Below are 16,068 nucleotides of genomic sequence, written 5' to 3' on the forward strand. Positions count from 1 at the left end.
GGGGGAAGAGTTGGAGCGACGCAAGATAACGCTTGTACAAGCCGCGTCAGTCTAAGCAATAAATGTCAGTAACTTAATCTGAAGGGAATACACATTTACTGCCGTTGTTGTTGTTGGTTGCAAAACTATTGGCAATACTTGAAGTAAAACAATAAGTGTCTAATCGCAACAACAATTTGATGTCGGAGAAAGTGCATAAATATGCAAGTGTCTGTTGGTTGCATGCGCATATATTTATCTATACAAATTTATACCTATTTACTTATGTATATGTATACAATGTTGCAAGGCTGCAAAGTCAGCCACTGAAGTAATATTACACTAATATTATTTTTGTTGTTTTTGTTGTTATCAATGTTGTCTACCAGTTGAATACATGTGGGCATCGGTATATGTACGCTCTGTCAATGCGCTGCGTGTGTACCGAGTTGTAGCACACTTGAAGAATTCTATAGAGCTACTTTGTTATCCGACTGTCTATTTTTCGGGTTATTTGTCTTTCTCCAGGGACTAGGCATGGCGTTTCGCTAGAAAATTATAGTCTCACTTCATAATCATTTCTTATTGTATGTTGTAATATATGTATATATTGACTGTATATACATATATATAAGTATATATATACCGTTTTATGTATTTATTTTGTAGTATTCAAGTGTTTTTGAAAAAGGCGGTGTCGAATTACTTTTAGAAATTAGCGATTGAAGTTTCTGTGCTTCTGTGTGCTGTGTTCTAAAATTGAATATTTATTATTTGTTTAAAAAATACAAAATGACACTGAGATCAGGTAAATTACGCCTTTTGAAATTTTTTTTTTTTTTTTTTATTATATAAAAATCGGTTTTTGGACCAGTCGCATGCGCATTTTCTCTGCTCGCTATCTTTGAGCGCCGCTCTGAAGCGATTACTATAATATTAGTACAGAAAATAGAATGTCTTCACCAAAGAAAGATGACGAAAGAAAATTTGAAAGTGGCTCGATATATGAAGTAATTTGCTACCAGTCTATTTAAACAGCGAGTATAGTTTGTTCGATTCGCTACTCTTCAAAGTTTTGCCAATAGGAAGCAGCTAATATCTTCGAATTCGGTGGTTTAATTAATTTTGGTCTTAGATAATATACATTTTCGCTATTTTTGAATATTCAGCGTGTTTTCATTATTTAACAAATATTTTAAAAAAGAGGTCGGAATTATATGCGGTTGAAAAACGCAATTGTGTGCTCTTTTCAAATATTTTTTAATCGGAGTTTCAAAAAATGTATACTAATGCTTAAGCAATTAAGAAGGTACTAAAATTAAAGTTTTGCAATTTCTTAATTAAGCTCAATCTGTTCAGACCGATGCTTAATTTAGTGAATAAGTAAATTTGCCCAAAACTATATGTAATTGGGTCTATTGAAGAGCTGTCTGAATTAACGATAAATAGTGTGCATTTGTTGAAGTTCAATTAAGCGAAGATTACTGTACAAATACTAAGAATAAAGAGAAAGTATTTGCTAGTAGCTCATTGAAATTTGCCACTGCTGTGAATAGCAAGAGTAATCAAATACTGTTTTAAATCAGCGATTGACGCTACATTAAATATAGATAATTTTAATTCTGGAAAACAAATATAAAAAGTAATGAACTTTAAGCTTAAAAAATAAATAAATAAATGATTAAAATTTAATACAAAACTATTTTTATATTATATTATATTTTATTTTACACTATTTTTCATATAAAATATCTCTGCTGAAATAATTAACTTTAAACCTTTAATTATTCAAATCACGGCAACATGATAAATAGTCTTAACACTGTGCTCCCACGGTAAAACTTAATTTTTATACGCCAATGAAATATTTGTTTGTAAAATCAGCGTACTGCTTAGGCAGCGACTCACCCGTTTGTGTGCGGCGGAAAACAACAAGTTAATGGTCTGTAATGTCGGCTAAGAAGTGATTTCAAAGTGCACACACGCAAATTGTCACTTTTGTGCACACACTCATTTAATTTATATACAAACATACATAACGACAACTTAAATTAATTAACTAATTCAATATTGAAATGGTTGGTTAGAGCGCCGGCAGGATGTACATGAAGGGTGCTGGTTCCTAAGGATGCGTGTAGAACATGAAAAAACCATTTGTGTTCATAAGTAGCGCGTCAAGTTCAGGACGACAAGACATTTGTGGTGCAAGCTAATAGAGAAAAATTAGTGTTCTGTTTAAAACTGTGTATGTGTATGTATGGGTGTGGGTGTGGGTTTGAACAGCATTTAATATCTGTTTATATATTCGTGCATTTGTACAACATCCCCAGGGTCAATGACACCCACACTAAGCAACACACACATACAAAGAGATATGAAGCCTGTCACAGCCAGAGTAGCCAGTCGGGGGCATACAGCGCTGGGTAATGTTTTTTGAAAATGAATACAAATTTGTTTATAAATATGTGTGCGTGTGTGTGTTTGGCATGTCATTAATATATTATAACTGTAACTGTGTCATTAACACAGTCGCTTTGGTGATTTCACAAGTGTCACATATGCGCACACAAAAGGATAACTCTGCAAATGGGTTCAGGGTCGACAGACAGTCGCTGGAATATGGGCAAAACAGACAAGCAGCCATTAAATCGTGGTGTTGCACAAATGAGTGGGACTTGAGACTGAAGTTGTTGTTGAAATCGTATTGACATCGTAGAACTCTTCCGCTCATAAAAACGAAAAAAATAAATATATTCATGTATGTGTGTCTGTAACTGTAAATAACTGTTAATGAATTTTTAGATACTTTTTTTTTTGGTTTCGTTCAGAAACAAAGCAAACAGTTGCTGCAGCTAAGGGTTTTGTTTAAAAACCTAATTGGCTTGCTAAACGCGCTAAAATTTCAAAAATGTTAGTAAAAGCAAAAAAGAAGGGTGCTAAATGGAAAAAATAAATTTATGTAGAGACGATGGGTATAGTTGTCATCACAGTTTTGTGCAAAATTTCACAGCTAACTTTAATAGGTGAATCTTTTTCTAGTAGAGGATTAGATGTAGTTCTAAATATTAATTATAAAGAAAACATTTTAAATGGATTTACATAAATTATTTCTAAAATAAAGGGTGCGTGTCGACGATAAACAAGTGGTGTGAAGCTTTGGTAAAGGCTGAAGGCATAGATCTGAAAGGTTTGAGTTTTCGAATATATATATACTTTCCAGTTGAATATTGCTTTGTAAAAGTATAATTTATGGAATGGAGTTTTAACTCAGTATATGTGTTTTTGTTTTTTTTTTTTTAATTTTTTTTGTTGTTAAAATATACTTATAAGCTACTCAAAAAGTCACTCAAACAACCATACATATTTAATATTTTTTCTAGATTTATAAAATTAAAAAATCTTTTTTAATCAAACTCACTTACTTTACTTGCAGAAACTTCATACAACGGTAAAACTTAAACTTCAACATTTCAGTGTGCCGTGAGTTTATCACTCTGTATCTAACGCAACTAGTGACTCCATTTTGCGAGCAGACGAAAAGTGAAATTAATGCACACAAACGCGCACATACATTTTCGCGATATCTGAGAGAAAATAGTGAAATTAGTGTTGGAAAATGTGTAAAAAACGTGCTGCAGCAGCGATCCTGCTGTTAGTGCTGACCATAATTGGCAGTTATACAACACAGGGTGAGCAACATCCAGCGACGGCGGATGAAGGTGAGTGTCAAAAATCTTTTTTTTTTGTTATAAACATTGTTTTCTTATAACTCTGCGATACTTTTTCATATTAAAAATCCATAATAATAAAAGCTAATAATAATTATTTGTTTTTTAAGCGATTCTTTGCCATTTTCATTGGCTATAGTCTTTTATTTGTACTTCTCAAACGGTTTATAAATAATTTTGAAAACCTGCCAATCCGCTCCGAGGTTTTTAGCGTCCAAATAACCGATTTTAAGCAGCTTCATGCGTCGTAATTTAGCATTTTTAGCTCTTCATTGGCTTATTATCTAAAAATCTGTCAGATTTAATCTTAAGCTTCGGCGTGTAAACTTGCCATCGAGATGCTTCAAAGCGAAATACTTTATGCTTTTTTGTCATTAAGCTAACAATATCAGAATTCCCATGCTGTCACGAATTTGTCATAAAATTAATAAAAATGAAAACCTAATGTTTCAGAAATCAATTATCATGCGCTATTAGCATACATATATAACCCACACATATATTTGTATGCCCACGCAGCGCCTTTCAGCACCCATTTCCCTCGACACTTTCTTCTCGCAGCTTATTGAATTTCCACTAAGGAACTGAGTTCGCCCGTTAAGTGATATCCCTGCTTCATGGGTAAATAAATTTTCGAATTCTTCGAAGTTTTTCTCATACACATCAATATGCACTCCAACACACGAGCACTTACATTACACGAAATTTAATCCGACTAATAATTATAATATGCTGAAATATTCATATTTTCCGAAGCGCTCGTCACACAGCGCGATTCTCGCTTTACATTCACATTTGCATTGGAAAGTACTTGCACTTATGAGAAATGAGATTTTCCTTTGCACTCTCAACGACACATTTTTATGAATGTGTGTAAATATTCAAGCACTTGAGTACTACAAGCAACTTGAGCATACATGCTTATGTATGTGTATGTGTGTGCAGTGCAAGAATGCAAGCTAATCCCCTGCCAGGCACGAAGATGCCATCGAAAATATGAATTTTTTTATTTTTTTTTTTTATTAATAAACGAACCAAGACGCTGTAAAATCTCAAGATTTCCAAATGTGGAGCGAACTGTCACGAGCAACCGGCTTCTGCTGCGTGACGTGTGTAGGGAAAAATCGAAAAAATTATATATACATACATACATACATATGTAATATGGAGAGGGGGAAATCGTTTGCGAGCAGAAAATCTACTAACAAAGTAATTGAAAGTAATCGAAATTTAATCTTATTTAAGCGCATAATCACATAGTCATGTTATGGTAACAGCAGCGGGCAACAACAACAACAACAGCAGCAGCAAAACAATCAATAGCCTGCAGTGGGTTGAAGCAAATGTGTCACATAATGACAAATATCATTATACGCATTCGCACTCACACACCCTAAAAAATAAAAAAATAATAATACAAATCAGCGTATATGCATGTATGTGTGCATATATGCGCGTGTGTGTGCAACGACTCACGCATAAATATGCCACAAACGAAAAGCGTTGGCACAAATCGATATTCTTAGCAATTTATTGGTACTTCTCTCTTCCGCGTAGTTAATAAAATCGAAGCAAGAAAATAGGAAACACTCATATAATTTCGATTTTATGTGTGGGGAAGCGCTTGACAACGGAAGTGCGGGGTTACGCGGGTGACAAATGCGTGTTACACACCAAAGTAATCAACACTTTCCGTTCGCAAGTGTCGCTTGACGTGTGTGTGTGTGTATACATACATACATACATAGATACATAAGTAAGCATGTGTTTGTATTATGTAAGTAGGTATGTATGAGTAAGAAGCGTAATGAATGTGCCTGTGCCAGGAATTTATTCTAATCGCAAACAGAGTTGAATGTGCAACCGCCCTTAACATAAGAAATGTTGCAAGTTTTTTAATTTGCGAGCCTTGCCACAGGTATGTTTTTTTATTTTTTTTCTCGAGACATTACGAATTTTCAATTTATTTGTTTGTTATAAGAAAGATATTTAGACTGTTTTTATTAAAAAAAAAAAAAATGTTTGGAAAATTGTTAGAAGACGTCGAAAAACCAAGCATTTAGCTAGAAAAAAAGCTGTGACACAATATTTGGTACACATAATTAATTTGTATTTTGAATGAAACTCTCTTTTTCGCCTTTCGTAGTTGTCAACTCGAACTTTTGTTGATGCCAAGCGCACAAAAAGTAACAAAACTGCCAAAGGCAACAATAAAATAAACCAAACCAGCTGTGTGTGTCGGCAGTCGACCCGAGCATGACTACAAATAATGCGCTGCACACGTTGACAAAGCCACGTGCTTAACTCGTTTGCGTAAAAACTTTTCGAAAACTTTACAACACAAATTTTAGACGGAAATTCTAACGACCTTTGTCGAGAAAAACTATTTGTTATTTTAACATTTTGTTTACTTTGTGCTATTGTATTTATATATATACATATATAGATATATGTACACACACATACTTATAAATAAAAGTTCCGCCCGTCAAGTGTTAATGTTTCAATTTAAATTTCAACGGTATCTCCAGCAAACACACACACACTTAAAGAAATATATAGTAGTATTTAACTCTTTGTTTGCCACTCTAAATAAATAAAAAACAACAAAGTGTAGTTAGGTTGCTCTATTTATTACCAGCACACGCTTTTCGCGCAGCCTAGCAGCCGCTAGGCATACTGCCCCACCTTTCGACACCACCTCACCGTGCTTTTAATACCGCTATGTTTACATACATATCACTATATTCCTTTGTTACTCGCAAATGGCGTTGGAGTGGTGACGTTCAAGTGTGCTTGTGCTGCATGAGTTGAGCACACAGCTCTAACTCACGCTCAGCACAAATAAAGCTGTATCGAAATTCGAAAATTATTCAAATTCGTACTTGAAAAACAATAACTGTAATCATAAACCCATCAAAAACACTTCATTGTAGGCCACAAGTGTGGTTTAGAAGAGTGTGTGTGTGCCTTATTTGAGTGCGTAACGGAAGTAAGCGCCTGAAGGTGAGTGCATTGGGCCCTTTTGCGTATCTCATGATGATTATTAAAGTGTTCTTATGTACTACAGTGCTAATCAAATGTAATAGATATGTATAAGAAAAAAAAGAGCACTCCATATTTCAGTCAAGCTGTATCATTGTCTACTGGAAAGCATACGTATAAAGCGATTTTTTTTTAGCTAAAAGCTGTATTTGATAACTATTAGGTAAAGCACTCATGGCTTACATATATATATATATATATACCAGTTATTCGTGGAGAACAGCTGTTTTATGCAATATTTTTAAGCTGTAGCTGGTTGCTTTTAAGATACGTTTCATGATAGATTATTATTACCTCACAATATTCGCTCAGCGCATACTTTTCCTGTGCTCACCTAAGAATTACTCTTCGTTACCTGTAATTCAGCGCATTCTCCAAAATCACCGTGTCTAGGAAGCCTGTTCTTAAATTTTTTTTATAATAGTTACAAATTTCGTTTTCTCTAGCGTGTGAATAGAAGTAGCAAATCGGTTAATATTACAATTGTCATGTAGCCGTGATCTCTACCATTGAAACAGTAGCTTTTTCGTTGATTTTGTTTCGACACGGAGCCAGAAAAAGGGATAAAACCACGAAACAGCTACAAGAATTATGTAAAATGATTAAGTGTAGTTGCCTACATTTTTGCCTGCCACTGCTTCTGAATTCTATTTATATGTACTTCTCAGCTTCCGAAAGCTAAGATTATATATATATACTACTCCTAGTAGATGGAATAAGCTTACGTAATGCTAAAAAATAATTTTACCCATTTTGATATGTTTTTATTCGAAAAGTGACGCGATATAACATTTAAAAAAATCAGTAGTCTTTGTATAAAATAAAAGTAATTTCACTGAAATAAAATTTTTAATAACTAAAATTTTCCCGATGAATGAACCGCTAATGTGAGCTTTTCTGAGAATCCTCCAATTAAATTCTACACAGATTTTATTACCAATAATGCATAATCCAGCCGTTAAAGCGTACTTTAATAACTCAGCCCAAAGTGGCGTTATATAACATATCTGTATACTTATTAATATATAATATTATATAATTTTATCTCGAATTCAAAAATTCCTCATTTGGTTATGAGTTGCATGCGCATGAATTCACTGCTTGATGCTTATTATTATTATTTTTTTTTTTTTTTGCAATTATTTTTAAATTTATTCATGTGCGAAAATGTGCATTACCACCGAAATTTCATGCATACCGCAATGCAACAACAAATTGCACGAACTTCTATGCACGGAATTCAGAGCAAAACCAATGTAAGTGATAATGCTTGCCACAGAAATTATAATACCCATATGTTAAGCGCGAATTCGTTTTTAGAGATCAAATCTAAAAAAATTTCACGCGAAAATTACCGAAAAAAGCAAAGTCAACAACAAAAGCAAATATCTCCAAATGCTCTATGTGGCTTTCTAATAACATGGTTGTTGGGTTAATTTATGGCGAATTTAAATTCGCGATTAAATGAAATGTTGGCTTTGCAAAATAAAATACAAAAGGATTTCAATGCAATTTTCTAACGGTGAGTTTAATATTTATAACGTGACGGCTCGACACAAAGGCGGGTTGTGGCCAAGCGTGCCACAAAGCAAATAATAATTAGCTTGAAGCGGCTGAGGTTGGCTTTGTAAGCAGTTTGTTCTGGGCTTTCATGAAAGCTATAAAACGTATAGTCATTAATTTTGTTAAGAATTCTTGTCACAGAGTCTATGTTCGAACCAGCGCCTTTTTGATTTAACCCCACTGTTGCCACACACGACTGACTTGACTGCAACTTGCGATGTTTAATTTTTTATGCGCTTTTTTTTTGTGAATTTTCTATGATCTGCAAATCATGTATACGTTTGTGTGTGCACTACCGCAAAATATGCAAATAAATATGAGGGAATGCCTTTTAGGCAACAACTATAAAAACCACAGCATTTAATCAGCTAAATAGGCACATACAATACATACAAGCTGACATAGCCATAGCCAGGAAAAAGTTGGTGTGAAAAATGTTAAATTTTTTTTTCTTCTGTTAAGTTTAGTGTTTATGCAATACAAGAAAAATTGTTTGCGAAAAAAACAACCAATTTCATATAATTGAGGATATTGTGCATATGCTGTGAAAGGAATATTTTGCGGTGCGTTGCGTTGTGGTTAAGTTTATTTGCCTGTAGAAAAAATTAATTTATTTAATATGCATACGTAGCTATTTACTTATATGGCATGACCCTAGCATTTGTTAGATAGAAGCTATAATTTTTTATAAAAGAAATTTGTAGCGTTTAAAGCGCATAGCAAAAATGTTAACTTTGGCTGCACCAAAACTACCGTGTAATAACCTTCACAGATGCGAAATTGCAGTTGTCATGTAACCGTGATCTCTGCCATTGAAACAGTCGCTTCCTCGTCGATTTTATTTCAACACAGGGCCAGCAAAAGGGATAAAACTACGAAACCACTTCAAGAAATCTTATAAAGGATTAAGCAATATATGTTTATGTATGCTTCTAAATTTTATTTATATGTATTTCAAAGCTTCCGAATACGAATTTTATAATAAAACATTAATTTTTTTTTTCTTGATCGTTCAGTTTGTACCACAGCTATATGCAATAGTTGTCCGATCTGAACAATTTCTTCAAAAATTGTAGTGTTGCTTTAGGCAATAATCTATTCAAAATTTCGTGAAAATATTATCAAATAAAAAATTTGTCCATACAAGTACGTGATGTTGATCAGTCAGTTTTTATGACAGCTATATGTTATAGTGTTCCGATATAGGCGGTTCCGACTACGGAGCAGCCTCTTGGGGAGTAATGGACATGTAAAAAATTTCAAATCGATATCTCATAAACTGAGGGCCGCGTTCGAGTATATACTGATGGATCTGAAGGAGAGAAAAGGAGAAAATATTTCTGGCAAGAATTGGTCTTGTGTCGGGGGGAAAAGGTCTAAAGGCATATGACATCATGTGCTGAAATCAGTGCTGTTCTATAAAATTGTTCAACAGGTACAAATGGATAAAAAAGACAGCTATCAGCGATTTGCCAAACTTTGCAGATTGAGATTAGTCTAATTGAATGGCGTTAGAAGAGCAAACGGTTATACTCATTTAAAGCGGTATTCCACGCTACCACACCGAAGTTAACTAGATAACTTTGTTGTTGCTTTAAAATGTTTGGAAGAAAACAGTGTTGAAACATAGCGAGCAAAGAAGTGGCAAATCGAAGACGTCTAATATGTTATAAGACAATTTTGTATACAAAGTACAGAACAATTATAATACCGTGTAGTAGAAGCATTTCGAAATTCTTAAAGCTTTATTTTCTACCGGAAGAATTGTCTGCACTGCAAAGCCTCATTCATATACTTTATTAAACCAACACAATTTTCAAAGGAGAAAGTTCGAAATTTAAAGCAGTTAAGTTATAGCCATCTTATTCTCTTATCTCCTACATCATTTCAAATTATTTTTGTTGCTCTTCTATATAACACATATGTATGTATGTATATCTCCTTACTATTTACACATGTAAACCGCACATAAATATATAAAATGGAAAATGTAAGGCATTATTATGCCAGACGTAGCGTTGAGCGGCCCGGCAGTCTCTCGGTTATACCCTCCGACATATGTTGGTATACATTGGACAAAGCGTCGTTTTTCAAGCACCGGAATTTCAACACTCCTGCCGGGTCTCGGCAGCGCGGCAAGGAAATGCCACATGCGTCGCTGCAGCGCTACAATGATAAACGACACGAAGGGGACGCTGTGCGAGCTGTTGAAATGAAATGGCTAACTAAAAACGCTATCACGATAAAAGTGCGCAAAAATCCGAATAACAGCGTGGAAAATCACAACGTTGACATTGGCACACATATGTCACAACGCAGTAATATGCGGCACACGAGCGTAAAATTCGCATACATATACATATATACATACACACAGCTGCGCTGAGACGTGGTGAAATGCGTCGCAAGATTATCTTGAATTTATTCTATATTTAGTGGGTGGGTGGGGTCACCGAGCATACCGAGCCAAGCAAGCTCGTAGGCAGCTGAGTGCGCGTTTATTACCTAGTGCTAAAGCTGCTTTCCCGCAGTGTGCTTTGTGTATGTGCGGCTGCCACAGTGCCTTGTTTTGGTTATAAAAATACGCGCAACAGTGGAGCCACGCAACTAAACTGCCTCACCTCGTCCTCAAGGATAACGCGCCAGCATAAGCCGAGCCGCCAGTGTTGCCACGTAGCATATTATGTGAGCGCTGTCGGGGCTTATGAGTAAATTGGCGTTGAGCTCCAGTTGAAGTGCGTTTGTGCGTTTGTATATATGTGCTATGGCATTTGGTCAGCCAGCGTAGTTTGCTGCCGGGCGAGCGGTGTGTGGAACAGCATGAAAAATATGCCATGACGCCGCGCGCTTAAGCCAAATGAAATAAAAACATGTGTGCAGCGTGAAGTGCCCAAACAAGTCGTAAAAGACGGAAAAAACGGCACAGCGAATTAAGTGTAGCAAGGTGAGAAAAACGTGCAAAGTAAACAAAAGAAAAGCTCAAACTAAAAAAATCATGAAAAATCGCATATAGATTTTTGCACGTGGACCGGGCGCGTAGCGGGTGGTAGCTTAAAGCGCAATAGCCATGCCTACCTGCCACACAAATAACGTATATATGTATAGAAGGTTGTATGTATGGTGGGTATGCTTGGTAGCTCACTTACGCAGCGCTTAGTTTAATTCGCTCTGAAGATGCGTACGTGCTCAACGGTGAACTTGCAACAATTACATTATAACTCGCAGCGCTTTTATTGCATTGGGTCGCCGCTATGCTGTAAAGGTCTCAACTTGATTTTTATTAGCGTTTACAAAAGCTTGTTACTTAGCGAGTTGTTTTAGTGAGCGTTAACTCCAGGCGAACTGTTTAACCTTAAAATAATTTGAAGTGTTTGAACAATCAAAATCAAGTTGTTGAACTCTTAAAACGTTTGTGGAAAATTTATATAGTTTTCTGATGGAAGTAGAAATAAATATCTAAGTACAATCGAAGCCACACTTCAGTCATGTAATAGCGTTGCTTTTGGTTTGGTTTAAAAATATTTATCTCAAAATAAAGGATTATGATTCTCAATTTATTCTATTCTAATTTCTATTTTGTTGCTCATACTATCTGTTCCATCTGTTTCTATCGTAGCTGTTCATTTTTATGACGCGCTATATTTTTTTAATAAAAACTTAACTCTTTCAACCGTGTTGTCTTGTTGTATACTGCCACAAACATTTTCCCTTCATTATTTGTGACTTTGTTTTGTCAATCCCTAAGTTTTTTTTAGAAACCTTACCCAGTTATAAGAAGCTATCCTTTCCCTTTTCTCTTAATTCTTTAATGATTTATAACATAATCTATATTTTCCACACCTTTTTGCATCATATTCAACACAATTTTACTATATAATATCTATTCTGCCTAAACTCAGTCTCGCATTCTCTTAAAATCCTTTTGCTAATGTAAACAACCGTTCAGCGAAGTGAGTGCTAAATAAAAAAGCACAAGCATTGCAAAAAATTCACTTTTTAAAAAAAAATAATTTTAAACTTCTTTATACCGTTGTTTAGTCGCAACGAAACTAGCTGCTTGCTGTTCGCCAAAAAGTATGCAGCATTTCATATTCTTGCATTGCACGCTCAAGCGCCTAAAAGTATACTGCTAGCGTACAAGTGGCGTATATATTTTTGCCTGCATAAACCGAAGTTTGATTCACTTTTATTTTGATGTTTTTTTGGTTTCGTTATTCGCTTATTTTACTTTTAATTTTGTTATCTACAGTTATATATTTTCTACACCCAATGCTCCCTCTTGTTTGCTCCAGGCAAAAAATAGGCGCTCTGCGTGCATTTAATTTCGCTGTTGCGTCCGTGCTGCGCTGCGCTATACCTATACCGTTGCCACGACTAGATTTATTTATTATTTATTCAAATTTTTTCGCGCACACTTTAGCTCCTTTTTTAATTTCGCTGCGTTTACTTTAGTTTTGCAGTTCAAAGTAAATATTTAAACAGAGCAGCAGCATTCTTAATATTTTTTTTTTTTTTAGCTGCACAATACTCATTCTTGTTGTATTCTCATTAAATTTCAACTTAAAGGATAAAAACTAGAAGGGCAACGAGGAATGCCAGTGGAAGCGAATGAAAGAATGGCAACAGAGGTCAAAAGTACACTGAACTGGGTCAAATAATTATAAGCAAGTATTTGTTCGCAAAAGTTTTGTGATATTAATAAGGCAAAGGAACTTTTGGTGGGAAAAGTATATGGTGATAAAGAGAAATTTGAGTTTTTCAGCATTAAATTGCACTTTTGCTGAAAGGCTGAGCTGAATGTATTAATGTTTAGTCAATGCTGAACTGTTGTTGAGAACATAAATAGCACCGACTTTCTGTATCAGTAATATAAGTTTGGCGATCCTTATGAGGCCGTAGGTAATTAAGGCTTGACTGATAGCGGTCCTTTACTTAAATAATTAAATAGCGTTAAGGCTTGCCTCGCGATAAAGTCAAACTTGTGCCATTTCTCTTTTTAGAGAGACGAAACTCTGTTTCGATGCGGCTGTACGAATAGCAATGAACTGAAGATATTTTATGAAGTAAATTTTCAAACTAAAATGCTGGCTGTTTATTTTTTATTTATTATGTTTTTATTTTTATTTAATTATTATTTATTTTTTTATTAATTGTTTTATTTTTTTATTATTTATTTTTTTATTAATTGTTTTATTTTTTTATATTTTTTTTATTTATTTATTATTATTTTTTTTTTATTTTAATTTATATTATTTATTTATTATGTTTTTATTTTTATTTTATTTATTTTTTTATTAATATTACTTTAATTTTTTTTTTATATTTTTTTTATTTATTTATTTATTTATTTTTTTTTTTGATTTTGAGCTTCCTTACAGTTATTTCATACAAAAGTTTTTCTCCATTATTGTCCTACACTCTCAATATCCAAATTTCCCACATAAATTACTGTCTGCCGTCACAAACTATTCAAAGTACTTTTTATCGCCCACAAGTCAACAAACTGCCATAAAAGTCGAATTCAATAGTAATTCAGCAGCAAATTTCAAGCGCGCACACTTGTCACATTGCCACATTTCAAAGCCGATAAACGGAATCGACAAATTTGCGGCAAATTTCGTTTTAATCAGCGCAATTCCGGACAACACTTGGCCTAACTGGCAGGCTGATAGCAAAAAAGCGAGAAACAAATATGACGGCAATCAAGCGAGCTGGCAACGCCGCCAAGCACAAGCGGCTGGGGCGCTTTGAACATTCATAAAATGACATTTAAATTGCAATAATCGGCCAACTAATGGCAAATGTGATTGCCAACATAAAGAGCAACAACAACAAACACACACAACACATTAGTGAACAGAAACTCATTTCGGCAGTCGAAAGACAGCGAGTGGAAAATCAACAAAAAGCCCAAAAAAATGAGAATAAAAATCGAGCAAATTTCCACACGAAAGCAAAAAGTGGCGAGCAAAGCGCGGCCAATAAGCCAGTGTGTTCGCGAGCGAGCGGAACTTGTTTAAATTTCGCGGAATCGCAAAGCGGCTAACGGTGGCATTTTTCACGAAAATGAAATACTAGTTAGTCAAAATATGCATACGCAAAGTGGTTGAAAAGCCGAAAACAAACTGCAATCTCGATTTCCCCGCGCCGACTGCGCCGTTGGGCTACGTTGGCGCACGCAAATGCAAAGCAAACATGCAACAAGCGCGGCGGCAGCGGCAAGGCTGCTAAAAAATTGCATGCAATAAGGATACAAGTGGCAGGCCGACAAATACACATACATGCGTCGTACACATGCACACACACACACACACATATATATATATATATCAAGTGTGTTTATAAATATTTGCAAAAAGCAATTGTAAGCACTCTGGGTTGGTGGACTGACAGCAGCATGCTTGAGCGCCTGGGCATGCGAGCGGGCCGACGGGTAACTGAGTGTGTGTTGCACTTGTACGCGGTTGCAAGTGTGTGCTTGAGTGGTTATTGGAGTGCACATCCGCCTTCGCCTCACCTAGCTTAGCTGCCTTGCAGTTAGTCTGTCTAACTCACGGCCTGCCTGTGTGTGTCTATGTATGCGTGCAGCTTTGACTGACTGACAACTTGCCACTTACCACTTGCAACAACTTGCCGCTTTGCCTTTGGCTTATTTTATGGCATTTTTAATTTCAATTTAATGCTTTCCAGTTTACTTTTTTCTGTTTCTAAAAGCCGGCGCTGATTTTGAGGCATGTAATTGTGGGAAATATTTGCGTGTTTTGAGGCTTTTCAGTGTTTTTGTTACGGTTTTTCGTTTTAAATTGCTGTTATATGCGACGTTGTTGTTTTTGTAGCTGTTGTTTCTGAAGGTTTTCTAAAAATGCCCAAAACGCTGTTTTTGTTGCTGTTTATTCTAGTGCGAGTAACGTCACTCAGTCATTGAGAGTGGCATAAACGGCAGAATTTTTGTATTGGTTTGCTTACATTCATGAATGTGTTTCTTTTGTGCCCGCAAAGAAGAGAAAAAAAATGGATATGAAAAAGAAAAATATTATATTTCTGTGTTTTGAAATTCTGTGTTCGAAATTTGACGAATATCATAAAAAATACGTAAATTTTTGACGAGTGTAAACGAAAGTTTTTTATTGCCATGGATCGGATTATAAAGAAAAACAAACCAAACTCTTAATCATTCCAGTTTGGTTGTCTTTTATAAATTGAAACTCTATGAACTAGGAAATTGTTATAAAACAAAGATTTTAATATTCTCAAGACAATACATATAAAACGTCAAGAAATATTTTCACCAAAAATTTGTATCGAAATTTACTCGCGAACACCAAGAAACCTCAGGGGCGGGTTTATGCTCGTGTAATTCGTGCCGTTACAGCTTTGTTATTGTTTGTCTGAAGTATATAACGGTATGATTATAATATTTAAGCATTAAAATTGCTTCGACACATCTTTTCTGAGGCGGCAGTTAACTAAATAAGTGACAATAAGCGTATACTAGGAGCACAATGGGTCTAATGATGTCCCTCTTTAACCAATTCACTAACCATAAGCGTATTCTAATGGACTTTGCAAGAATAATTTCCAGTTAACTTATATAAAGGCTTATTTTTAATAGTGCGCGCTATTTCAAGGCGATTTTCATTGAACACAAAGCATTTTTAAAATAGGTTATTCTAATTTAGAGCATAATTATCTGTGATAAGATCTTATATTAACATTTTGAAACCATATGTGGACCCCTTCATAAACTAAGTGG

General features: G+C 35.0%; 1 protein-coding gene across 1 annotated transcript in view; it reads left to right on the forward strand.

Moving 5' to 3' along the window:
* The window catches only part of side-V (sidestep V), a 125,341-nt gene that overhangs the window by 9,298 nt on the left and 99,975 nt on the right, over positions 1 to 16,068 (forward strand). Inside the window, exon 2 of the mRNA XM_036374548.2 lies at positions 3,413 to 3,698. Within this exon, the coding sequence (XP_036230441.2) occupies positions 3,596 to 3,698 (103 nt within the window). The 5' untranslated portion in view covers positions 3,413 to 3,595. The remainder of the gene's footprint in view (positions 1 to 3,412; positions 3,699 to 16,068) is intronic.

The sequence above is a fragment of the Bactrocera oleae genome, chromosome 4 (assembly GCF_042242935.1).
Source record: "Bactrocera oleae isolate idBacOlea1 chromosome 4, idBacOlea1, whole genome shotgun sequence".
NCBI lineage: Eukaryota > Metazoa > Arthropoda > Insecta > Diptera > Tephritidae > Bactrocera > Bactrocera oleae.